This window comes from Oncorhynchus gorbuscha, linkage group LG07 (genome assembly GCF_021184085.1).
Source record: "Oncorhynchus gorbuscha isolate QuinsamMale2020 ecotype Even-year linkage group LG07, OgorEven_v1.0, whole genome shotgun sequence".
Taxonomy (NCBI): domain Eukaryota; kingdom Metazoa; phylum Chordata; class Actinopteri; order Salmoniformes; family Salmonidae; genus Oncorhynchus; species Oncorhynchus gorbuscha.
In genome coordinates, this window is record NC_060179.1 from 54,674,399 (window position 1) to 54,701,029 (window position 26,631).

Here is a 26,631-nt window from a genome sequence, read left to right on the forward strand (position 1 = left end):
TGGTCGGTGATCTGTTTATTAACTTGGCGTTCGAAGATCTTAGAAAGGCAGGGTAGGATAGATATAGGTCTGTAGCAGTTTGGGTCTAGAGTGTCTCCCCCTTTGAAGAGGGGGATGACCACGGAAGCTTTCCAATCTTTGGGGATCTCAGACGATACGAAAGAGAGGTTAAACAAGCTAGTAATAGGGTTTGCAACAACCTCGGCGGATAATTTTAGGAAGAGAGGGTCCAGATTGTCTAGCCCTGCTGATTTGTAGGGGTCCAGATATTGCAGCTCTTTCAGAACATCAGCAATCTGGATTTGTGTAAAGGAGAAATGGGGGAGGCTTGGGCAAGTTGCAGTGAGGGGTGCAGGGCTGTTGACCGGGGTAGCGGTAGCCAGGAGGCCAGCCATAGAAAAATGCTTATTGAAATTCTCAATTATCGTGGATTTATCAGTGGTGACAGTGTTTCCTAGCCTCAGTGCAGTGGGCAGCTGGGAGGAGGTGCTCTTATTCTCCATGGACTTTACAGTGTCCCAGAACTTTTTGGAGTGCATCAAAGCGGGGACCCTACATTACTCATCTCGTGTGTATATACTGTACTCTATACAATCTACTGCATCTTGCCTATCTACTGCATCTTGCATCTTGCCTATGCCGTTCGGCTATCGCTCATCCATATATTTTTATGTACATATTCTTATTCATTCGTTTACACTTGTGTGTATAAGATAGTTGTCCTGAAATTGTTAGATATTATTGCATGGTCGGAACAAGATGTGCAAGCATTTCGCTACACTCACATTAACATCTGCCAAGCATGTGTATGTGACATAACATTTGATTTGAGTTAGTGCACAGGATGCAAATTCCTGTTTGAAAAAGCTAGCCTTTCCTAACTGCCTGTGTATATTGGTTCCTAACTTCGCGGGGGCTATTCGATTGCAAGCGGTAATCGAAAGAGACTTGTTTCTGGAGAGGTGGATTTTTAAAATAGAAGCTCAAATTGTTTGGCTACACACCTGGATAGTATGACAGAACTCTGCAGGCTATCCCTGAAGTAGATTGCAACTCTGTCCTCTTTGGCAGATCTATCTTGTCGGAAAATGTTATAGTTAGGGATGGAAATTCTGGGTTTTTGGTGGTCTTCCTAAGCCAGGATACAGACACGGCTAGGACATCCGGGTTGTCAGAGTGTGCTAGGGCAGTGAATAAAACAAACTTAGGGAGGAGGCTTCTGATGTTAACATGCATGAAACCAAGACTTTTAAGGTTACAGAAGTCAACAAATGAGAGCGCCTGGGGAATGGGAGTGGAGCTAGGCACTGCAGGGCCTGGATTAACCTCCACATCACCAGAGGAACAGAGGAGGAGTAGGATAAGGGTACAGCTAAAGGCTAAAAGAACTGGCCGTTTGGTACGTTCAGAACAGAGAGTAAAAGGAGCAGATTTCTGGGCACGGCAGAAAAGATTCAAGGCATAATGTACAGACAAAGGTATGGATGTGAGTACAGTGGGGGTAAACCTGTGCATAGATTGACGATGAAAGAGATATTCTCGCTAGAAATATCATTTAAACCAGGTGATGTCACCGCATGTGTGGGGGATGGAACTAAAATGTTAACTAAGGCATATTGAGCAGGGCTAGAGGCTCTACAGTGAAATGAGGCAATAATTACTAACCAAAACAGCAATGGACAAGGCATATTGACGGTAGGGAGAGGCATGCGTAGCCAAGTGATCATAGGAGTCCAGTGAGTGGCTTCAGGCAGCTGGTGGGCCTTTGAGGGACGTCGTGATGGAAGAAAGTCTGTTGTGGCCCCCTCGTGCTGTGACGTCGGCAGACGGATCAGCAGGGCTCCGTGTGGTAAACCAGGCCAATTGGCAAAAAAAGGTATAGTGGCCAAATAATTTGTCCGATTGGCCTCTTAAGCGAACAGTCCGTTGTGCTCTAGACAGCTAGCGGGCCGCGGCTAGCAGGCTAGAGGGTGGGTATTCAGCGGACGTCGCGACGGAGGAGTCAGTTGAAAAAAACCCTCAGGCGGAATTAGGTCGGTGAATGAATGACTGAAATAATGAATAAATTAATGAATAAATTAACGAATGAACGAAGAGACTGGTCAGCTATGGGGTCTTACCTCCTCGATGTCGTTGTCCAGAACCTTGATGCCCAGGGGGGTGGTGAGGCTGACGTCAGCAAACAATGTGGTGCCCACTGGCGCTGACTCAATGATGAAGCCCTGGTATGTGGTGTCTTGAAAGTATGGTGCCTGGTTGTTCTCATCCAGAACTTCGATCTGGAGGTTAGCAAACGCAGGCAGGGGGTGGCCGTTGTCCTGCTCTGCCTGGAAAACAGAAAACGTAAATATGTGTTCTTATTGGACACGTTCAGGTGGCACCTTCCAGATTCACTTCACCTTAATGAACATGACTGAGAACTACTCAATAAGGGCATGTATGCAGCAGAGGGTTTCAAAACTCTTTCTTTACAGTGCAAGTAATGCTGGGTTCATGGACTAAGCTTTCCAAAGACAACTGATATAAAATAGGGTTGAATCCAACACAAGGATACAGAAAATAACCAATTAATTAATTGAATAACATTTGATGATTTCGACAGCAATCTTTGTGAGTGATACTTATTATTCCTTTGTAATCATATTCCTCTCCAACAAACATGGAAGGACACTGGAAACTCATTAATCCTAGCAGGGCTGTTTGTTCTCTCCATCAGTGATGTTGATCTAATCTATGGCCAATTAATTTATTTTACCTTTATTTTACTAGGCAAGTCAGTTAAGAACAAATTCTTATTTTCAAAGACGGCCTAGGAACAGTGGGTTAACTGCCTGTTCAGGGGCAGAACAACAGATTTTGTACCTTGTCAGCTCAGGGATTTGAACTTGCAACCTTTCTTGCAACTTGCAACTAGTCCATTGCTCTAACCACTAGGCTACCCTGCCGCCCAAGCAGCACAGTTGTGTCAATACAGAGGAATGAAACCGCCTTTACAATTATTGATCATAACAGCATAGAGAGAGAGAGAGAGAGAGAGAGAGAGAGAGAGAGAGAGAGAGAGAGAGAGAGAGAGAGAGAGAGAGAGAGAGAGAGAGAGAGGGAAAAAAAATACCCACTTTAATATGACTGATGACCAAATTAATTCCTTCATTTTTCAGCCGGTTTTGTCATTATCCCTCCTCCATAATTGATTACTAATGCTTGACCCGTGTCTATAAATTCACCTGTTTTACGTGAACTAATTGAGATGGTGGTCGCCTGTCCTAGAATAGCCTAAACCACGTCCTGTTGAACTCCGTATGATGTCGCGTGTCCAGTCTTATTGTTCAAATAGCTGATTGTCCGCATTACATCGGTGGCACCTGTGTTCTTTTTTTGTGCTTTTTTTATGACCGTGGAACCGAATATCTGCTGACACGTGGCTAAATGCTAGCTAGCGTACCGAAGCAGCATCGGACAAATGTTATTCTCATTTGCAGTGCACAGTCATCTCCCTCACTGCTAGCTGTCGGATAAGTGAAGCATGAGTATTGGACAGTACTGGGGAAGCTACTCTGAAAATACAGTTTATCAAGACACAAATTACTTCACACTGGAAGAAAATTAGAGTTAATTTATTTAAAGTTACTTTGAAAAAGTAGTTCACTACATACAAAGTATATACTTTGTGAAAAATGAGCATATCTAGATCTGAAATGTCATATTCTACAAAATGCAAGAACAGATCACTCTGGAGTCAGACGTTAACAGAATGTGTCATTTTGCCTATTAAACACAAAAAGTAGTGTGTAGTTTCATTAGTTAGCTACACCCCTCTTGTTGCTTGTTGGCAGAGAATATATTATGCAGTTTACAGCTTATTTCTTGCAAGTGTACACATTTTGTCAAGGGGTGCAAATACATTTGTGCAGTTTTAAATCAAATTTTCATGCAATTCTATACATTTTGTCATGTCTAATGTGCATTCATGTGCTATTTAAATTACTTGAATATTACTACAAAATATATGGCCTAAAAAACGGGCTAAAAAACATTAGCTGACATAGGCTAGATGATATCACCGACAAGTTATATGGGGCGGCAGGGTAGCCTAGTGGTTAGAGCGTTGGACTTGTAGCCAAAAGGTTGCACGTTCATATCCCTGAGCTGACAAGGTACAAATCTGTTGTTCTGCCCCTGAACAGGCAGTTAACCCACTGTTCCTAGGCCGTCATTGAAAATAAGAATATGTTCTTAACGGACTTTCCTAGTTAAATAAAGGTAAATAAAAAGCTCTCTAAGGCACATGTGTCAAATAGCTGAGAGTTTTTGCTCAACCCTTGTACTTGATTGATGAATTAAGGTCACTAATTATTAAGGAACTCCCCTCACCTGGTTGTCTAGGTCTTAATTGGAGAGAATTTTTTTTTGAAAATGCAGACACTGCCCTCCGTGGAATGAGTTTGACACCACTGCTCTAAGATATGCAATGACTGATGTGACAAAAGTAACTGATGATGCACTGCCCAATTTTCGAAATTGCACCTTGTGTATTTTACTTGTAGTGTAGCTCAGTGATTCCCAAACTGTGGCATGCAGACCTCTCGCGCACCCTACCCACAGTTTGGGAATCACTGAGCTACACCACTACATGGCAAGAAAGTTATTAACTACCTGAAAACACTACTACATGTTAGTTCACTACTCCCCACCTTCGGTATTGGGCTGTCCACCTGTCTACAACGGCATTACTAACTAAATATTTGTTTTAACGAGGCTTTTATACATCTTGGAAATGTACTTTTGCTTAGTGGACGTAAATGGGTCTTCTCCCACCACTCTTTGCGGGCCCGAGCCTTGGATTCTACAACTTGGATCAAAGAACGATTCTAGCTACGTGGCTGCATGGGGCCGCACTCGAGCGGGATGACTCTGCTCTCCGACTGCTGGTTATCCATAAATGATGGATGAAGTTGCCTATCTGTGTGCTGCATGGGAGAACTGTTCTACCAGCTTTTGTTTGTGTGTGTGTGTGTGTGTGTGTGTGTGTGTGTGTGTGTGTGTGTGTGTGTGTGTGTGTGTGTGTGTGTGTGTGTGTGTGTGTGTGTGTGTGTGTGTGTGTGTGTGTGTGTGTGTGTGTGTGTGTGACTTTTTGTGTCAGTATGAAAATGGAAATGATGGAGGCCTTGAGGGTCACCACTGCACAGCTGGGCCTGCTGCGTGCATATGGACGATGCATGGGACAGCAAGTCGGTGGTTACACCAAGTTTGGACACACCTACTAATTGGAAAAGCATTCCAGGTGAAGCTGGTTGAGAGAATGCCAAGCGTGTGCAAAGCTGTCATCAATGCAAAGGGTGGCTACTTTGAAGAATCTCAAAAAATATATATATTTTGATTTGTTTAACACTTGTTTGGTTACTATGTGATTCCATATGTGTTATTTCATAGTTTTGATGTCTTCACTATTATTCTACCATGTAGAAAATAGTACAAATAAAGAAAAACCCTGGAATGAGTAGGTGTGTGCAAACTTTTGACTGGTACTTGTATAATTTTCAGAACTATTTTCAATAAAATCTCCAGTTTACTGCATCAAACACCATCCTCCGCTCTGTGCCCATGTCTTGCGATGACTGAACATGGAAGCTAAAGTGTTGTGAGTAACAGCATGGTCCCCATTATCGGCTAGAGGAGTGTGTAACTGTTTAAATATGAAGAGCAACTACTTGTGTCAAAAGCACTTAATAATTCCCTGGTAGGGGAATATCAGTCGATTCGCCCCCCCCTATACTGACACCTCGTACAGAAAAAAAACACATGATTTCACATGAAATTTCACATGTGAAATCATGTGAAAACCTGGTTTTGGGAAACTTTGCATGTAATCACACGTTTTCAAGTGTCATTTCATATTATCACGTGTTGCTTTATATGTTGTCTGAATGTTAGCACATTCATTTCACATAGATCACATGTGATTCACGTGCTTTTGGAATATGTGGAATGCATGTGTTTCTTCCGTAAGGGGCCTGCGAAAAGCGATCATATCAAACGGAATGAGGCAAATCTAAACTTGCAAAAAAGGCAATTATTGAAATGATTACATCTTCAAAGTGTTCTTCATGGTGCAGAACCAAACGCATACTCCGCAGCTTAATTGAATTACAACGGTGGGATGGTTGACTCCAAATTGGATGGTTGACTCCAAATACTCAATTACGGGTGATTCACATGTACGTCATCATCTCTCAAACTACTCCAATAGTCAATCACATACACTTATCAGTCAAATCTAATGGCAATATGATAGTCATCATTAAAGTACATGTTTCTGTCCACCAGACAACCACAGCGCCCTCCCTCCATTCTCTGAGACTATTCCTATTCCTGTACAGTATCTGGATCATACTGTGTATCTATATTTAACACAATCCCAGGGCAGTATAGAGTACCACAGTATGAGTCATAATACCCATAAAACCTAGTGGTCAAATAGGGAAATGGTTCCAATCATTTTTTCACTATTCATTTTTCCCATAGTGGATTTTAGAAACACATAAAATAAGGGCTGGGTTTCGTGTAGGCTTACTCTGGCGTGAGGTAAATCTCTCTAGGACAAGGTGACTTTTATAAATATATTCACCTGTATTTACCCCCCAAAAATGTAATGCTAATTAGCTGCTAATGTGGCTATCATAAAGAACTGATGCCATGATGAGACAAGACTGCCGAATCGAGGCATAGGTAAGAATCTCGGTATTAACTATCGAAGGTTAACTAAATATAGTAATTTTAGCAATTGGCTACATTTCTTTAAATGGACAATTATGTGAACTGTCTTGTGCAAGTTTTACTTTGACACAATAGCTGTTAGCAAAGGTGTCAGCTAGAGATGACGTGCAGGAGCTTGCAGGGATTTGTAGTCTTGCATGATGTCTACTTTGATGTTAAATAGCATTTTCGAATCTGAGAGTAAATAAAGCTGAATATTTTTATAAAAGTCACCTTGTCCGAGAGAGATTTACATGGTCATCAAAACATTCCTCCAAGATAGGCCTACACAAAATACAGCCAGTATTTTAAGTTTCTAAAATGCCTTATCGGAAGAATGAATGGTGGAAAAACGATTGGAACCATTTTCCTGTTTGACCGCTAGGTTTTATGGGTATTATGACACCTCCACTGTGGGGCTCTGCACAAGCTGTATTTGCAGCCTGGCAAGTTCCAACTCATTGAAGCCTAGAAAAAAACTTTCCCTAGTTTCCAACACACACAGATGCCTGTAGAAAGATAACCTGTTTTTGTTTTTTTGCCTTTGTAAAAAAAGCTTTCTCCCCAAGAAGGATTTGCACTCTACACAGTACCTGTCCTTGGACAGGGCTGACTGTAAATGGGGTAACTGCTGAGCTGATCTCTTCCTGTGGTGGGCCACCTTTCTCACTGTTAACACAGTCGTTGTGCAGGAGTCACTTCTCATTCACCCAGCCCAGTCTACCTGTCATGTGAGAGGGATCTGTCCAATATCTGGGGGGTAGCTGCCTGCTCCTGAGCTCAGGCTAGGACGGAGGGAGAGGGGAGGGCACTCACCGCTCACCTTCCCCTCACCGACTCCTGAAGCAGAAAATCTCTCAAGCACGTTGCTGGTTGATACCGCTACCAATCTGGCCGTCAGCATGCAGCAGCGCGAGCATGACACTACACACACACACACACACACACACACACACACGGTATACACACATAATTCAAACACTACACACTGCCTGACTATTTAATTCACACATTTCACACACACACTGCATGCATATCTATGTCACACACGCTAGGTTGAACTGAAGCCCCCTACGTATGAACACAGTGTCATATAACCCATAGCTTGCACTGGGCTCTTTCCTCTTTGATCTGGAGTCTGAGACACCTGTAGTACAGGAGTTTCCCCCTGTGCCGATAAGGGAGCTTTATCTATATAAGCTCATGTCCATACTCCCCCCTCGGAGTGTGAGGATCCTTGTAGCATGCAGAATGTTCCTAACGGATCACCGCCCTCTGGAGTTTAAAGCAACAAGCCTCGTCGGCAGTTGTGTGTGTGTGATACCTGACTCATCCTGATGGGGGATTTAGCACCGCTCACTGCCTAACCTGCTCTCTCTCACACACACACGCACGCACACACAGCCAGTCCATCCCCAGTTTCTGCCTCTCTCTCTAGCTGTGAATTATTGGATCATTCCCCCTCTTAATCAGAATGAAAGACCATGATCTTGTCACGAAGACAGCATGCCGGGCTACAGAGCTTTATTCTTATTACCTTGATTACCAAGTCAAATCTTTGATACAGGTCCCTGTTGAGTGGTTTGAGGAGCTTCAGCTTGGCAGTGGTTCGGTTGAGAGAGAAGAAGTCGGCGTACTTCTCAGGCTTACCTAAACAGGGTACAGGGAAATAATTGACCGTCATGTTGAAGGTCAGGGGAGAAGTTGGAGGCTTTATGAAAGTAAGTGCCTCTACGTTTCACCATTTTTTTAAATGCCCCTTGCATTACACTAATGTGAATGTAATTCTAATGAGAAGTCTTTTCAAGACTCAGAATCTTTAGATATAATTTCATATTGTCAATGTATGTCAGAAAATAGAAAAATATCAGGCATCTCCTTACTGGCCTCCCAGAGAGCCCGGGGAGCGAGATGGGAGCATTGCACAGTAGCATAGTTCCCTACAGCCCTGCACTGTCAGTTCTCATCTCAGCTCTCCACAGGTGGCCCCCTGCTCGCCTTCGCCAGAAACGCATCCCATCCTCACCCGCCTCCTTCTCGTCCCTCCATTGCATACTCTCTCTCTCCCTCCCTGCCACCACCATCAGCCTTTCGGTTAGAGCTGCACTGCCGAGCCCCCACAACCACCACTCCTTACACTGGAGATAGCTATCCCCTCTGCATGACCTGGCATGGGAGCGGTACAGTGGTGACAGAATATAGATGACAGCAGTGTTGACAGGTACCTACCAATGAGGATGGAGTAGAGTATTCCTGGCCTCTCAGAGGGAGGCTGGATGTTCCTGTCCTGGTCCACGGCCTGAATGATGGGCGTCACGTTGACAGGGTTCACTTTGCTCTGAAAGGAAAGAGTAATGGTTAGTTCTATTTGTCAATACTCAGAAATGAGCCATTTACACAGTGTGGGATGCGGGGGCTTCCATTCTTAAATGGGATAAAAGGCTGGTGAAAAAGAAAAGTTGGAGAATTAATGCATGGTGTGCAATCTTCACCAATTAGTTACCTTTGGGTTTCACAGCAGCGACAGCAACATAATTGCCGTGTTTCAGTTGTACCTTTAAACATCATGGTCAAAGCAGAAATGATGTAGATTGTGCTGGTTTGCTTTGCAGTAAAATGTCTATTCATAAAACAGTGAAAACTCATAAACTGGATGATGTGAGGAAGGAAATTATTATATATAATGTGGACCTCTTTATCACAGCACCCGTCACAAAAAGCAATAAACTGCAGACATTTGTTTCCTCCTGAAGCAACATTTATTTTAGTAATTTAAGAGGTTGAAACCACAAGAGAGAGAGTTGGGAGAGACCGAGACCGAGAGAGAGAGAGTGTGTTTGCGAGAGAGAGAGAGAGAGAGAGAGAGAGAGAGAGAGAGAACTGGAAGAGAGAAATAACGATATGGAGTGAGTAACTGGTCCTTCACTCCAAGTTTCCCCAGCCTAGGGGGAGGAGTAAATTGTCTACTCCCTGTCAGCTCGTCTGCATAGATGTGCAGAAGCACAAGCACCACGCCGGCCTAGTCTCAATCCCAGTAAATAAGCAGCTCATTTATAATTCAACTCTACTCAGAGAAACCAAGTGAAACTGCTAAAAGTGAAGATGTTAGCTGCCTGGATGCCTCTGCAATAAGGCTCCGGGATAATATGTGTGTGCCTGTGTGTGTGCGCGCCTGTGTGTCAGCATTAGCCGTACAGAGACCCCATTGGGTAATTGTGATCCCTGTGTGCTGGGAAGAAGTCTCGAGCAGCTGCTGTAAACACACGCACAGGTAGGACCATATGCTCTGGGGGCTGGTTGGCAGGAAACTGCCATTTGTGACAAACATTGACGACAAATCTGTGGCGAGCTGGAGGAGTAGACGCTGTTTGTATGAACAGTAATTACAGACATCTTGGTTTCATTACCTGGTAGAGTATCAAGATAACAAGGAGGCAAGACATTCATACCAGCAAATGTAATATAGCCACCTGGAATAAAGCATTGGATTTAAAAGTCAAGCTCTGCATCTCCAAATGGAACTAAAGCCTTTTCCTCCTATCACTGTTACCCATTGTCCTTGATCATCATGCTTCAACACAGCCCTATGAGTAGTCATTAAGTAGTGGCGAACATGGTCTCCTCTCTGCTCTGTACATCTCCCGCCTGGCTCATCATGGACCGCTGGTAACAGTCTGAGCATGGACCTTTGGCAATGATTTATCTCTGTGGGGCCCATTGTAATCTCAGCACCTGCAATTACAATGGCTCCAGTATGACTGCAGTAAATCTAATGACTCTGTGGGGCCCTCTCCTCGGTGGACAGACAAGCTATGATGATACTCCCTAAGTCAGCCCTTAGTCACTAGCAGTATGATAAGGAACTACCCCAGTTGGCAAATAACGTTCCGAGAACCATATGTTTCTTAGAGCTTGGTGAGAGCTTGGTTGTATTTTGGTTATTTTGCATACAACCGTTCCAAAACTGTCTGAGAATGGTGCTGGCTAGTTGCTTGGCTTTGAAACATTCTTAGAACATTGAAGGAACTCGACCAAAAAAAAACTTGTTGGGTAATTTCATTAATTTAACTGAACGTTTCCTAAAAGTTCAAACCTTGGGAATGTTGTCAAATAGTCCAGAGAACGTTAAGAAACAACGTTCTCCTGTGGGAATTTTCAGTACAGGGCTGGGCAGTATACTGTGTTTTACTATACCGCTATGAATGCAACGACCGGTTTGGGTTTTTACTTGACCTTCTATAACTGTATTTCAATGTCTGGTTTGTTCAATTTGATACGCTATTCTGCCGTGTGTAGCACGTTTTTATAGTTTACTCCGCTACTTGAGTCATCTCTCTCCTCTCCCCCTCTCTCTTCTCTCTCCATGCCGCTTTTCACACAGACCAAGCCCTGGCCCCTGTCACTCAAGGAGCACAGTTGTTGTTGCTTGACTATGAGACCACCTGCGGTCAATCTGAATAGTCAATGCAGCACATACAACATGATGCTGATGATCAGCTTCTTAATATACACTGAGTGTACAAAACATTAGAAACGCCATTCTGATATTGAGTTGCACACCCCTTTGCCCTCAGAACAGCCTCAATTCATCGGGGTATGGACATTTACAAAGTGTCGAAAGTGTTCCACGGGGATGCCGGCCCATGTAGACTCCAATGCTTCCCACAGTTGTGTCAAGGTGGCTGGATGTCCTTTGGGTGTTTGAACCGTTCTTGATACACACGGAAAACTGTTGAGTGTGAAAAACCCAGAAGCGTTGCAGTTCTTGACACACTCAAACCGATGAGCCTGGCACCTACTACTATACCCCGTTCAAAGGTAATTAAATATTTTGTCTTCACCATTCACCCTCTGAATGGCACACATACACAATCCATGTGTCAATTGTCCCAAGGCTTAAAAATCCGTCTTTAACCTGATTAATCTACACTGATTGAAGTGGATTTATCAAGGGACATCAATAAGGGTTCATAGCTTTCACCTGGATTTACCTGGTCAGTTTATGTCATGAAAAGAGCAGGTGTTCCTAATGTTTTGTACCCTCAGTGTAAATCTACAGGTGTTCTATAATTACACTATTCGTTTGTGCATCTTACTCGCTGTAAACAGTTAGTCTTTTCTTAGCAAAACCGCTAATGCTAATCAGCTGGCTAGCGAGATAATAAATGCACTGAGTCAGAGCAAACGTAGCTAGCGAAAACAGCCTAATACCAGTGATGGTGTAGGCCCAAATCAGCGTGTTGTTTGTGCAACAGTTTCTTCTAAATCAAAGAGGAATAGGTGAAGCATGAATATGTTAGCTACATCAAGTGGCTAAGAGAGAAAACATTTAACGTAGCCAAAGATTATAGGGTCCCCTGGGAAACCACGACCAACAGTTTGATTCCTACCCTGTCACAATAACTCCTCCCTGGCTTTTTCATTGGTTATCATGTCAAACCACACTGTATTCATAGTGCCCACTCTTAACATCTAACTATATAATTAGAACATGATCCATTCGTTTTTTACACTGCTGCTATGCTGTTTTTCAGTCACCTCACCCCTACCTACATGTACAAATGACCTCGACTAACCTGTACCTCCGCACATTGACTCGGTACCGGTACCCCCTGTATATAGCCTCGTTATTGTTATTTTGTGTTACTTTTCATAATTCTTTACTTTCGTTTATTTGGTAAATATTTGGTAAGCATTTCATGGTACGGTCTATATTTTTGGTCTACATGTTGTATTCGTCGCATGTGACAAATAAAGTTGTGTTTATTCTTCAATAAAGTTGATTATTGGTTGGAATTGAGTTGATTCAAGGCAAGGGATTATAATTTTGATGATGCGTGATACTTAATTTAGAAGCCTGTATTAAAAAAGTAGAATGTCTACTCTAGGTCTGTCCTTTTCTTTAAATGGGACTGCAGCAGGCCGAAAATATTTGTGTCCGACTGACTATACACTAAGAAATGAGAATCCCTCAATGGTTCTTTGGGAAGAGTGGTGGTTATTTGTGGAACTATACTGACCCAAAGAACCCTTGTGCCCTTCAATAGTTTTTTACAGGTCAAAAATATTTCCTATTTGAATGATAATTAAAATGTAGGGGTGGTGGCTCATTAGAATATTTTGGGGTGTGGTTTGATCACAACTCTTTTTGTACAACCGTGAGTGAGATTGTCATTCCAGTTTCTCTCATCTGTTGTGCTAAGCAGTTTGTTCTGTATTACTATGGCCAGTGACAGTGTCGTGTGTCGTATAAAAGACTGGTGTATGGCCTTGTGTCAATTGAGAAAGCTTGATTAAGGCAGTAGTCCTTAATTCTCTCAGGGACCCCCAGCCATTCCCCCAGCCATTATCTAAATAATATTAACAATATGGCTAATAAACCCAAATAAAAAAATATATATGGTTTTACAAAGATCATTTGAGATTGAGAAGGGTTCTTTATAGAACCATTCTCCATAAAGGTTACATAAAGAACCATCAAAAATAGTTCAATATAGCCCCACACTAAACACGAATGGTTCTATATAACAGGTTATTAGGCATGTAACCATAGCAGAACCCTTTTTTGGCCCTACATAGAACCTTAGGAAAGAGTTCTTTATAGCACCATGCAAGTTCCATTTAGAACCTGATGAGCGTGGTTCTTTATAGAACCTTCAAAAAAAGGTTCCATATAGCACCAAAAAGGGTTATGCTATGGTTAAAAGCTAAATAACCAGTTATATAGAACCCTTTGTCATAACAATGTATATTTCATGGGACTGAGATACACAACTCGGCATGATGCCAAGTGAATGTGTTGACTTTGATCTGATCGACAACGTAACGACGACTCCTCGGCAGACCAGACAGAGTCCTCCGCTCCGTGGTCCATAAATCAACGATTGACTGAACGTTAGCTGGTCGTTTTAAAGGCTGAACTAGAGGAAGATTGGCTTTTGGAGGGATCGGTTGAAAAACACAGGAAGATTTTGTTCGTGTAATTAACCGAGGGCGGATTCTCTGGAGGGGTGTGATCTGTGATGGCATAACGAACGAATAGCAGCCCTGTGCTCACACCTCTTCTCCCACTCAACCACAGGAGGACACGCCAAAAGACTGCTCTACTCTACTCTGATGAACCCAACCTTCCAATTAAACAGCTTCCAGACTCCGTTATGATACATGGTGAACACTGACAAAGAACTTACATCAAAAGGCGATCTGGCATATTTTGACATGATTTGCAATTTCAGCACCTGTGTTCAAAAATCGGCTAATTACCCATGGTGAAGCACAGTTTAGCAAAACAAACAACTTGCATTATAGATTTGAATCACTTGTCTGTTCACATCTTTATTATTAGCCACATCTTATTTCATCTTTACATTTCAGCCTTGGAATAATTGAGCCAGTGAATTAATATATTGCATGCAGCCGACTTTTCTTTCCATTTTATGCACACCCGTCACAAACAAAACAATTACGCTCCACTCAACACTGGGGTACAACACTTTCCAAGCCCCCTGTTGTAATTGTCAACAGACACCAGCAGTAGCTTTGCCCACAGTTCACTCTGTGCCATTTCCAATCTGATATCTGGGCTCTGATGGTATGTTAGATCCTACCGACACCAGCTACAGAGGATGTCCAGAGTGCTGCTGTGTATGGATGGGGGGAGAATAAAAATGGTAGAATTCACAGAGGACACAGCATTGGAGAGCCACTCCAGCCTCATCACGGATGTTCTTACTGCTCCGGAGACGCTCACTGGCTCTCTGCTATGGAGGGATATAAAAAGGCGGAGTGATCAGCTTGTCTTGGGGAAAGTACCTCCACTCCAGTAGAGGCAGGTGGGAGGAGTCATAGCAGGGCGGGTCATTGTAATGGCTGGAATGGAATAAAAGGAACGGTACCAAATGCATCACACATACGGAAACCACATTTGACTCCGTTCCATTCATTCCATTACAATGAGCCAGTTCCTCCTATATAGCTCCTCCCACCGGCCTTCACTCCTCCACTCTCCTATCCTCTACTTATGAGCATTCTCCCTGGGACAAGAGGGCCGGCCCATGGCTCATGCTCCCCAGAATGTCTCACTGAGTCCTGGATCCTCGGCGGAGAAGTGTAACTTTGGGACAAACAGCTAAAGGAGTTTTTACAATCTGGCCTATCAGCTGTTTCGCCATCTCTCCCTCCTCCTCTCCAATCACAAGCTTAGATTTACTTGAGTGGTACTGAGAAGAAATAAATAAGTTGAAGCCTTATTTAAATGTTTCATCAAGCACCGACGGAGGAGATACGAGAGGCACATTTAGGAGATAGCAGTTGAGCTCCCTGACACAATTGAGAGGACGTCTGAGAGAGACAAGAGGAATATAACAGGACTTCATCATTACAGTGTGAATCTGAAATAGCCCCCTGGGAGTGATGGGATTGATGGGGATGGCATTCTTGGAAGGATGAGGATAAGGTGGGGGTGTTTTGAAGACCTAATAAGAGGTTATGTTGGCATTGCCACTGCATACATAGTCAGAATCAGGGCCCCTCACATAATGTCATCTCTCACAGCACTCGTAAACCATGTCCTTGAGTGCGTTCTGGCTGGCGTAAAAGTCCAGCCCCCAGCCTCCCAAAACAGTGGCGTAAACTTAAGGCTCCTATTACCTTGTTCTGTCATTTGGCTGCAGGGTGTTGAAGGATCTCAACGTAAGCAAATTCTGTTTTCGTAAACTGTAATTAAAAAGTACAAATATTTAGCTTTTATGTGGATAATGGTGTGTGTATGTAGATTGTGTATAGGCTTGTCTCCCATATGGATCTTCTCTTTGTGCCAGACTGGGTTCAAGTGACTTCTGTTCCTTTTTTCTATGTTTGTATTGTATGTATGTATGTATGTATTGTATTGTATTGTATTGTATTGTATGTATGTATTGTATTGTATGTATGTATGTATTGTATGTATGTATTGTATGTATTGTATGTATGTTATTGTATGTATTGTATGTATGTATGTATGTTATTGTATGTATTGTATGTATGTATGTATGTTATTGTATGTATGTATGTATGTATGTATGTATGTATGTATGTATGTATGTATGTATGTATGTATGTATGTATGTATGTATGTATGTATGTATGTATGTATGTATGTATGTATGTATGTATGTATGTATGTATGTATGTATGTATGTATGTATGTATGTATGTATGTATGTATGTATGTATGTATGTATGTATGTGTATGTTGTATGTATGTTATTGTATGTATGTTATTGTATGTATGTTATTGTATGTATGTATGTATGTTATTGTATGTATGTATGTGTGTGTGTGTGTGTGTGTGTGTGTGTGTGTGTGTGTGTGTGTGTGTGTGTGTGTGTGTGTGTGTGTGTGTGTGTGTGTGTGTGTGTGTGTGTGTGTGTGTGTGTGTGTGTGTGTGTGTGTGTGTGTGTGTGTGTGTGTGTGTGTGTGTGTGTGTGTGTGTGTGTGTGTGTGTGTGTGTGTGTGTGTGTGTGTGTGTGTGTGTGTGTGTGTGTGTGTGTGTGTGTGTGTGTGTGTATGTACGTACGTACGTACGTACGTATGTATGTACGTGCACGTACGTATGTATGTATGTATGTATGTATGTATGTATGTATGTATGTATGTATGTATGTATGTATGTATGTATGTATGTATGTATGTATGTATGTATGTATGTATGTATGTATGTATGTATGTATGTATGTAGTGGGGCAAAAAAGTATTTAGTCAGCCACCAATCGTGCAAGTTCTCCCACTTAAAAAGATGAGAGACCTGTAATTTTCATCATAGGTACACTTGGCAGAAAAACATCATAGGTCCCTTTGCAGAAAAACAGCCCAAAAGCATGATGTTTCCACCCCCATGTTTCACAGTGGGGATGGTGTTCTTTGGATGCAACTCAGCATTCTTTGTCCTCCAAACACGACGAATTGAGTTTTTACCAAAAAGTTATATTTTGGTTTCATCTGACCATGACATTCTCCCAATCTTTTTCTGGATCATCCAAATTCTCTGTAGCAAACTTCAGACGGGCCTGGACATGTACTGGCTTAAGCAGGGGGACACGTCTGACACTGCAGGATTTGAGTCCCTGGCAGCGTATTGTGTTACTGATGGTAGGCTTTGTTACTTTGGTCCCAGCTCTCTGCAGGTCATTCACTAGGTCCCCCCGTGTGGTTCTGGTATTTTTGCTCACCGTTCTTGTGATCATTTTGACCCCACGGGGTGAGATCTTGCGTGGAGCCCCAGATCGAGGGAGATTATCAGTGGTCTTGTATGTCTTCCATTTCCTAATAATTGCTCCCACAGTTGATTTCTTCAAACCAAGCTGCCTACCTATTGTAGATTCAGTCTTCCCAGCCTGGTGCAGGTCTACAATTTTGTTTCTGGTGTCCTTTGACAGCTCTTTGGTCTTGGCCATAGTGGAGTTTGGAGTGTGACTGTTTGAGGTTGTGGACAGGTGTCTTTTGTACTGATAACAAGTTCAAACAGGTGCCATTAATACAGGTAACGAGTGGAGGACAGAGGAGCCTCTTAAAGAAGAAGTTACAGGACTGTGAGAGCCAGAAATCTTGCTTGTTTGTAGGTGATCAAATACTTATTTCCCACCATAATTTGCAAATAAATTCAATAAAAAAAAGTTTACCTAATTTTGTCTGTTGAAGTGTACCTATGATGAAAATGACAGGCCTCTCATCTTTTTAAGTGGGAGAACTTGCACAATTGGTGGCTGACTAAATACTTGTTTGCCCCACTGTATGTACAGTGCCTTGTGAAAGTATTTGGCCCCCTTGAAATTTGCGACCTTTTGCCACATTTCAGGCTTCAAACATAAGATAAAAAACTTTTTTTTGTGAAGAATCAACAACAAGTGGGACACAATCAGGAAGTGGAACGACATTTATTGGATATTTCAAACTTTTTTAACAAATCAAAAACTGAAAAATTGGGCGTGCAAAATTATTCAGCCCCTTTACTTTCAGTGCTGCAAACTCTCTCCAGAAGTTCAGTTAGGATCTCTGAATGATCCAATGTTGACCTAAATGACTAATGATGATAAATACAATCCACCTGTGTGTAATCAAGTCTCCGTATAAATGCACCTGCACTGTGATAGTCTCAGACGTCCGTTAAAAGCGCAGAGAGCATCATGAAGAACAAGGAACACACAAGGCAGGTCCGAGATACTGTTGTGAAGAAGTTTAAAGCCGGATTTGGATACAAAAAGATTTCCCAAGCTTTAAACATCCCAAGGAGCACTGTGCAAGTGATAATATTGAAATGGAAGGAGTATCAGACCACTGCAAATCTACCAAGACCTGGCCGTTCCTCTAAAACTTTCAGCTCATACAAGGAGAAGACTGATCAGAGATGCAGCCAAGAGGCCCATGATCACTCTGGATGAACTGCAGAGATCTACAGCTGAGGTGGGTGACTCTGTCCATAGGACAACAATCGGTCGTATATTGCACAAATCTGGCCTTTATGGAAGAGTGGCAAGAAGAAAGCCATTTCTTAAAGATATCCATAAAAAGTGTTGTTTAAAGTTTGCCACAAGCCACCTGGGAGACACACCAAACATGTGTAAGAAGGTGCTCTGGTCAGATGAAACCAAAATTGAACTTTTTGGCAACAATGCAAAACGTTATGTTTGGCGTAAAAGCAACACAGCTCATCACCCTGAACACATCATCCCCACTGTCAAACATGGTGGTGGCAGCATCATGGTTTGGGCCTGCTTTTCTTCAGCAGGGACAGGGAAGATGGTTAACATTGATGGGAAGATGGATGGAGCCAAATACAGGACCATTCTGGAAGAAAACCTGATGGAGTCTGCAAAAGACCTGAGACTGGGACGGAGATTTGTCTTCCAACAAGACAATGATCCAAAACATAAAGCAAAATCTACAATGGAATGGTTCAAAAATAAACATATCCAGGTGTTAGAATGGCCAAGTCAAAGTCCAGACATGAATCCAATCGAGAATCTGTGGAAAGAACTGAAAACTGCTGTTCACAAATGCTCTCCATCCAACCTCACTGAGCTCAAGCTGTTTTGCAAGGAGGAATGGGAAAAAATGTCTGTCTCTCGATGTGCAAAACTGATAGAGACATACCCCAAGCGACTTACAGCTGTAATTGCAGCAAAAGGTGGCGCTACAAAGTATTAACTTAAGGGGGCTGAATAATTTTGCACGCCCAATTTTTCAGTTTTTGATTTGTTAAAAAAAGTTTGAAATATCCAATAAATGTCGTTCCACTTCCTGATTGTGTCCCACTTGTTGTTGATTCTTCACAAAAAAATACAGTTTTATATCTTTATGTTTGAAGCCTGAAATGTGGCAAAAGGTCGCAAAGTTCAAGGGGGCCGAATCCTTTCGCAAGGCACTGTATGTGATGCACAATGCAGAGAACACTGGAAGAATTATTATTATTTAATTACCATAGTGAATTATTGTAATGTTTGTTTGTGTGTCAATTAATCCCATAAGGGATGGGTCGCCAATTGACGATGTGACACAAAACTTTGGTGAGGCTCTTAGTGTACCACTGCCGTCTCAAGGTCATAGTTTGACCTGTAACTCTTATCTTTCTTAGGATATTGCCTAATGTTTGGAAAAAATTTCATTTTAAAAACTTTTCTGCAAAAATGTTGCTTGGTAGTATCAATGGAATGGACTGACAATAGCATTGGCCTGTATTGCAGTACTACTCAAGGTCTTTGTTTTTGTGCAGTCTGGGATTCAATCGCCGGGTGTTTTCAAGTCATGAGTGATAATAACTAGACTTTTCTAGATTCATTTAAGGCATTTTAATGGGGTTGCCTGGAAAAAGCAATTGTCCTTGTTTCTGTCAGTATCCATTTTACATTTGGATTAGTAATACTTTAAAGGAATCACTGATTCTACTCAAGGTAAGAGAGCCCAAAGTGTAAAACTAATTACCTGTGAATTATCTGTCCTGTAATTATAGCATTTCCATGCTTCCATGACTCAGCCATTTACTTCTGGTAGACTTTGATCAAGAGAGACTGCCTGCCTAGATCAGTGAACACAAATCAATAGAACTGACAAGGAGATATGTTGATAATCATTCTACATGAGAAAACACGTGTCACGCTGTTTGGAGTTTAAATCGAATCTAGTCGAAAATACTTCCATACACAGTAGCCCTGACAAGTCAACACGATTCCTCCAATCATAAGAAGTGTCTGTCATCTGTATAGAACGCCACAATGCATTCACAATAGCAAACCACTACTGCTATTGCGAAAGACTAATCTAACACTGGGTTGGGGAAGTTCTGTTGGATGGGGGTCAAAGGAGAAATGTTTGTCTTGTTCGGTCCTGTCACTTGTTTCTTTGTCCATCTGTACCTGTCTTACCAATAATAATAAAATAAAAAATGGGATCATGAAAAAAACAAACAATAGCGCAACAGTAGTCGCTAATGTTCATAGTCATTATCGTCATTTGAACTTGCATCAACATGATGATTATCCATGAACACCACATGAAATATATCACTGCCCATGAATCTAGCATAAATCCATCGCTATCATAAATCGAATAGCCCTGCGTATTCAAAGCCATAATCTTGGAAATGAGCTTAAAAACCGAGGAAATCACACTGAGCCTCGTGTTTAATATTAATATGAGCGCACCCATGCTGCTGACATAAATGGCTCCTGAGGCTGACATACAAACAGAGGCCCAGAGAAGCCAAGCTGTCTCTCAGCTACCTCTCTCCCCAGCGCTGGGAGGAGTGAGCTGCCTCTCAAGCAGCCCTGTTTGAATAGAGGGACATGTCAGATGTTTCTACTCAGCAGGGGTTCTAGAGCTGGGGCTGGTCTGCAGTAACACTTACTGGGTCAGTGAGCTCCAGGATGTGGGCCCGGTAGGTGAGGGGGCTGCAGTCACGCGTGTTGTCAACCAGGGAGCAGGGCAGGAACATAGGCCCCAGGTCATCCCCATCCAACACGTCTACGGTCAGGGTGGTGGTGGCGGTGCGTCGTTCGTTGGGGTACGGGGCGCGGTCCTACAGGGGGAGATTATTATTTACAAAATTGTATTTATCCTTTATTTAACCACATTGAGATTGAAATCCATTTTCAATCCAGAAAGCTGCATACATACACAGTGGGGCAAAAAACGTATTTAGTCAGCCACCAATTGTGCAAGTTCTCCCACTTAAAAAGATGAGAGGCCTGTAATTGAAAGAAAATCCAGAAAATCACATTGTAGGATTTTTAATGAATTTATTTGCAAATTATGGTGGAAAATAAGTATTTGGTCAATAATAGAAGTTTATCTCACTACTTTGTTATATACCCTTTGTTAGCAATGACCAATGACAGAGGTCAAACGTTTTCTGTAAGTCTTCACAAGGTTTTCACACACTGTTGCTGGTATTTTGGCCCATTCCTCCATGCAGATCTCCTCCAGAGCAGTGATGTTTTGGGGCTGTTGCTGGGCAACACGGACATTCAACTCCCTCCAAAGATTTTCTATGGGGTTGAGATCTGGAGACTGGCTAGGCCACTCCAGGACCTTGAAATGCTTCTTACGAAGCCACTCCTTCGTTGCCCGGGCGGGCAACATGGCCCCATTCATTCTTTCCTTTACACGGATCAGTCGTCCTGGTCCCTTTGTAGAAAAACAGCCCCAAAGCATGATGTTTCCACCCCCATGCCTCACAGTAGGTATGGTGTTCTTTGGATGCAACTCCGCATTCTTTGTCCTCCAAACACGATGAGTTGAGTTTTTACCAAAAAGTTATATTTTGGTCTTGGCCATAGTGGAGTTTGGAGTGATTGTTTGAGGTTGTGGACAGGTGTCTTTTATACTGATAACAAGTTCAAACAGGTGCCATTAATACAGGTAACGAGTGGAGGACAGAGGAGCCTTTAAAGACGAAGTTACAGGTCTGTGAGAGCCAGAAATCTTGCTTGTTTGTAGGTGACCAAATACTTATTTTCCACCATAATTTGTAAATAAATAAATTAAAAATCCTACAATGTGATTTTCTGGATTTTTTTCTCTCATTTTGTCTGTCATAGTTGAAGTGTACCTATGATGAAAATTAATGCCCCTCTCATCTTTTTAAGTGGGAGAGCTTGCACAATTGGTGGCTGACTAAATACTTTTTTGCCCCACTGTAGTTTGACATGAAACACAACCTGGAGTGTAGTGGAGCGGCTCACTTTTTTCAATTTGAGAATGCACGGAGCTGGTAAAACTATTTCTAGTAAAGTGTATTTGGATACATTTGAAATAAATGATATTTATTTACCACTAAAATTCCATGAAAGACAATAGGTTGACAAACCAAATAAATATGTACAGCAGCCTAGAGGTAGGTAAATGAAGATTTCTTCCCTGTCTTCTTTCTGTCAGCGGTGAGAATGATGAAGAACTATAGGCGTGTATGCACTGAAGAGGCCATTCGGAGGCTTGACCACTTTGGCCAGTCAGAACTTTGGCCAGTTGAATTTAAAAAATCTAAATTCACTGTGCGTCTGCCTTGATGTTCATAAAATTCCACGGACCCCCTCTTGCGGAGTGGAGGGCCTGTTTTAGCTTGGTGTGTCGGGGTGAGCAATTGGAAATGTAAATTGGGGGAAGTTGGAAGTAATAATGCATTTAGGTTATAGTTTATTGAGATGCATAAATACACCACATGGAAGGTTTGATTTTATGGCTGTTTTAAAATTAATTTCCTACAATTCTATGCAGTAATTATTTATGTTCACCACTCGGTCAATTGATATTGATAGCATGTTTAATCTCTGCAAATAAATTATATGAATTGATAGTTCACTTTTTATTCTGTAATAGGGTATATTGTAGCCATGTGTCAAGCTAATCAAATCAAAGTATATTTCTGATACAGTGTGTAAGCTACACAATACAATGAAATGCCTATTTGTAAATAAAGCTCTCCTAGCAATCTATATGTATTTGTATTTATATTAGGCTATAGTCTACAAATGGCTATACCACAGTCTTAGGTCCTATTAGGCTGTCCTTCAGCACCACAAGTTGGTTCAACATCTTTAACATCATTCCGCGATCCTGGCGCTGTCCCTTTCAGCACCAACGAAGGCCGCTTCAATCGCTTGAAATGACATTTCATCCATACTGATCACTTATTATTATTATTATTACAAATAGAAGATGATCACTTCTCACAATGTTGCTCGTTTAGTAAAGTTAGATCAAAGCTGAATCAAACGTCTCACAAGATCACATAATGAGGAATTAGCATTTTACATACCAGAACCAAATAGAATATCATAGTAAGAGTATCATAGTATATTCTATCATTGACTGATCTAAAAGAATAGCACCACACTACTCGACACAACACAACAAAAAACAACTATGAATGGAAGTTGAAACAGTGCAAAAGTGCATCAGAGAACTTAGATTGCACGCTCTCAAACCTGATCTAAAGTGGTCAACAGCCCTCCTATTTGGGATGTATAATCATCAATGAGAATAAAATGATCTTGTTTTAAGTCCTTTTGCGAAGTGTTCCTAGATGATGGGGCAGCAATCCTAAAAGCACTCTTACCAAAACTCTGTTCTTGTGTTCGGAACAGTCCTGTGAATATATTGGCAGCTGCCCTAAAATGGACTTACAGACCAACATTAAGGCCTACTGTACCAATGAGCCTGTCGCCTTACAGTTCAGGATGGCCATCCTGCTAACTGATATAAGGTACGGTGATGTGTAAATGAGACTTTGTGTTGGTTCCAAATCTTAAAGCAGCGTGGTAAAGTATATCTAGTGTGTGCAGGTAAGACTCCAGGGCATTCGTGTACAGAATATCACCACAGTCCAACAAAGGCAAAAAAAAGAGTTGCTGTCTTTTCTAGCTTGAAATGAAAAACAAGACTTGTTTCGATAGAAGACTGGCAGCTTAAGTTTAGGCTTTTCAGTGAGCTGTTGAACGCGGAGCTTTACAAAGACAGCGTTTCATCGATGTGAAATCCCAAGTATTTGCATGATGACGCCACCTCTACTGGCATGTTTTGCAAAGGGACTCTCTGAGGAAGAGTAGAGGATTGCTTTCTTGTTTTTGAGAATACCATTCGTTTGGTTTTCTGTAAATTTATGGCCAATTTGAGCTAAAAGAGGTTATGTTGGACAACATTAAATGCTTTCTGCAATTTGAGAAATGCCACATCTAGTGTGGGAGCCGTGCTATAGATGATGGTTCATTTGCATATAGATGACAGGGATGGATATTAGTAACTGAGAATTGAAAGCAGGGTAGGCAACTAGATTCAGCCGCAGTCCGATTTTTTGTCGGAGCAGATGGTTGGAGGGGCGGAACATAATTATAATAATTTGTACACTGCAAATTGACCACAACTAAGCCCAAAGAGAGATTGTATTTGAAAATAACAATAATTTCACATTGATACATATATGTATTATTTTATTTGTGGGAATACTTGAGATCAGATTTCCTAAATTAAACACATGTTTAGCTAAATTCCTGGTGATTTAACAATTACTATTATTATATATATCTTTTTACAAAAATCTTAAGGGGGCCAAAATAAATAACTCGCGGGCCAGTTTTGGATGTTGCCAACCAATGATTTAAAGTATATTTTTGTTTGTCTACCTTTATTCCGCAGCTGGGTTGTTCCACAAAAAGAGTGCCTTGTTGCATCCCTTTGATATTGTAAGTACAAATTGTGCATTTTAAAAGCCTGCTATATCAGATGAAGTGCCCTTTAACACAGACCACATGGAAAATTCTATAAAATCAGATGTTTCATAGGAATAGAGTTAAACATTTGAACATGTTCCTCTGTGCATCCTCTCTGACTTCCATGAAGATTTGAACCCATTACCACAACATTTCTCCAAGTTTTCACCATCATTGTAAAGACCAAGAGAGTTATTTTGTTACTTTTTACAAAGTCATTTCTGAAGATTATTATTTACTTAACGTGATTAGAGATTCATTTTAAGGTCGACCCTGGCACCTGAGCTGAATTCCGTTTCAATATGGTGAAACCTTTTTTAAATGATACTTCTTTGAAAGAAATATTGAACATCTAACAGTCAAATCACAGTGTAAAAGTAGGTTAGCTGTTTCAACTCCTTTTAGCCTTTTTCTGGTGTTTTGTGGAGGAAAACTGAGCGGGTCGGCATAACACGTCAACAATGTTACCCATACTGTAGCTAGACAGGCTAGAAATGCTTTCACAATACACAAGGGGATGTATGGCTTCCTTAAGACGAAAACGTTCTCCCTGTTGCTTTATTTGGCACTTAATAGGCTTTTTATTTTTTACATTTATGTTTACTTAACAACCTCCTGAGATGGGAAAACATGTTTTCTGTTAAGTTGAACATGTGCTCTTTATGACTGAATGTTAAAATTAGGGGAAATAAATATAACCATAAAAATAAAATGATTTTATTGCTCGTGGCCAATCCTCAAAAAGGGTTTTTAGTTTTTGAGATACCCCTACCCGAGGTAAAACAAAACCACAACCATGTTTTTTCACATCTCTAATATTCACGAAATGGATGATTGTGTAAAAATATTTTACTGCAAAAGTGGTTAAATTGATAGATATTGTGACACCCCTTAAATTCAAACAGTGCAGAATAATGTCTGGCTGGAGGGGGGAGTGACCACATAAACTCATGGAACACAAACTGTCAAGCTCTGATATTGCTAAAATTAAGTAGTCGGTTATCTACACTACAAAACAAACAGCATTAGGATATCTTAATGCATCCTGAAAATATAGACCTGTAAACACTGAGATAGAAGAGGTCGAAATATCAACTATGAATATTTATTATGAATGTTTTTTGTTGTTGTGGCTATTGAAATCTAAATCGGCTCTGGGCAGAGACCGCGAACACTGTCATTTATTTTCAATCAAAAGGTACCTCTGTGAATTGGATGTTCCAGCCTCTTTCAATTACGTTAGGGGGCCAAATCCATTATGGCGTCCAGAATCCAATATGGCTGCCACAATACCATTGAATGGTGTTTTAATCACCTGTACATGTTTTAGATCTTTTGTGTACTTACTTACTTAGTGTACTATGTCAGTGTAATTCAACCATGGTTGGGAATCCAATAGGCCTCCCACAATTACACTCAAATAGCTTGGTCTGGATATAAAAAAGGAAGCAGACTTCTTCGCATGCATGGCAACACCAAGTATTCCAAGTCACAAGCCTCTGAGGATCAATGAGGCAACTCAAGAGGCTCCAACGAAAGAAAAGAGGGCATCCTCTCCCTAGCTCTACAACTTGCTGTATAACAACTGTGGGTTAACTTGTGCTTCCAGGAATGGGCTCTTAAATCACTTTAAGTAATCGTATCATTTAGAAGTAAGATTTGATTCATTGCAGGTCCAATACGTCTGACTGAATCGAACATGACCTTCCTTTATGATGCGCATTGGGGATGTTCCGGTGCACTCCTATGCTGTTTGGGTTGAGCTGGCATATTTATTTTTTTGTCCACCCTCCTGGCCATCTGCTTGGAGTTGCCGTATATGTTGACTTGGTGATATTATGGATGCAACCACAGATGACGACAAGCGCATTAGGCAGGTGTTTACTACAATGAATCAATACAATCTGAAACTCATCGAAAATAAATGCCATCAACTTAGTGGGCCTTCACATCATGGGAATTGTGCCTAGCCAATGTCAATGCCATCTTGAATCTCCCAGTCTGCCCTGGAGTTGCCCGTACATGTTGACTTCGTGACATTGGGATGCAACCACATAAGGCAGCTTGTTCACCACATTGAACCAACACACCTCTCCAATGTCAATGCCCTTCTGAATCTCCCAGAAGTGTCCTCGATAGG

At 41.6% G+C, this 26,631-nt stretch overlaps 1 protein-coding gene across 5 annotated transcripts in view; it reads right to left on the reverse strand.

Annotated features, from left to right (window-relative positions):
* Positions 1 to 26,631, reverse strand: part of pcdh15b (protocadherin-related 15b) — a 230,847-nt gene that overhangs the window by 117,819 nt on the left and 86,397 nt on the right. For all 5 annotated transcript variants that reach the window (XM_046356770.1, XM_046356773.1, XM_046356772.1 and 2 more), the window contains 4 exons: positions 20,633 to 20,803; positions 8,983 to 9,091; positions 8,291 to 8,403; positions 2,121 to 2,327 (listed from right to left, as the gene is read on the reverse strand). In XM_046356770.1, the coding sequence (XP_046212726.1) occupies positions 2,121 to 2,327; positions 8,291 to 8,403; positions 8,983 to 9,091; positions 20,633 to 20,803 (600 nt within the window). The remainder of the gene's footprint in view (positions 1 to 2,120; positions 2,328 to 8,290; positions 8,404 to 8,982; positions 9,092 to 20,632; positions 20,804 to 26,631) is intronic.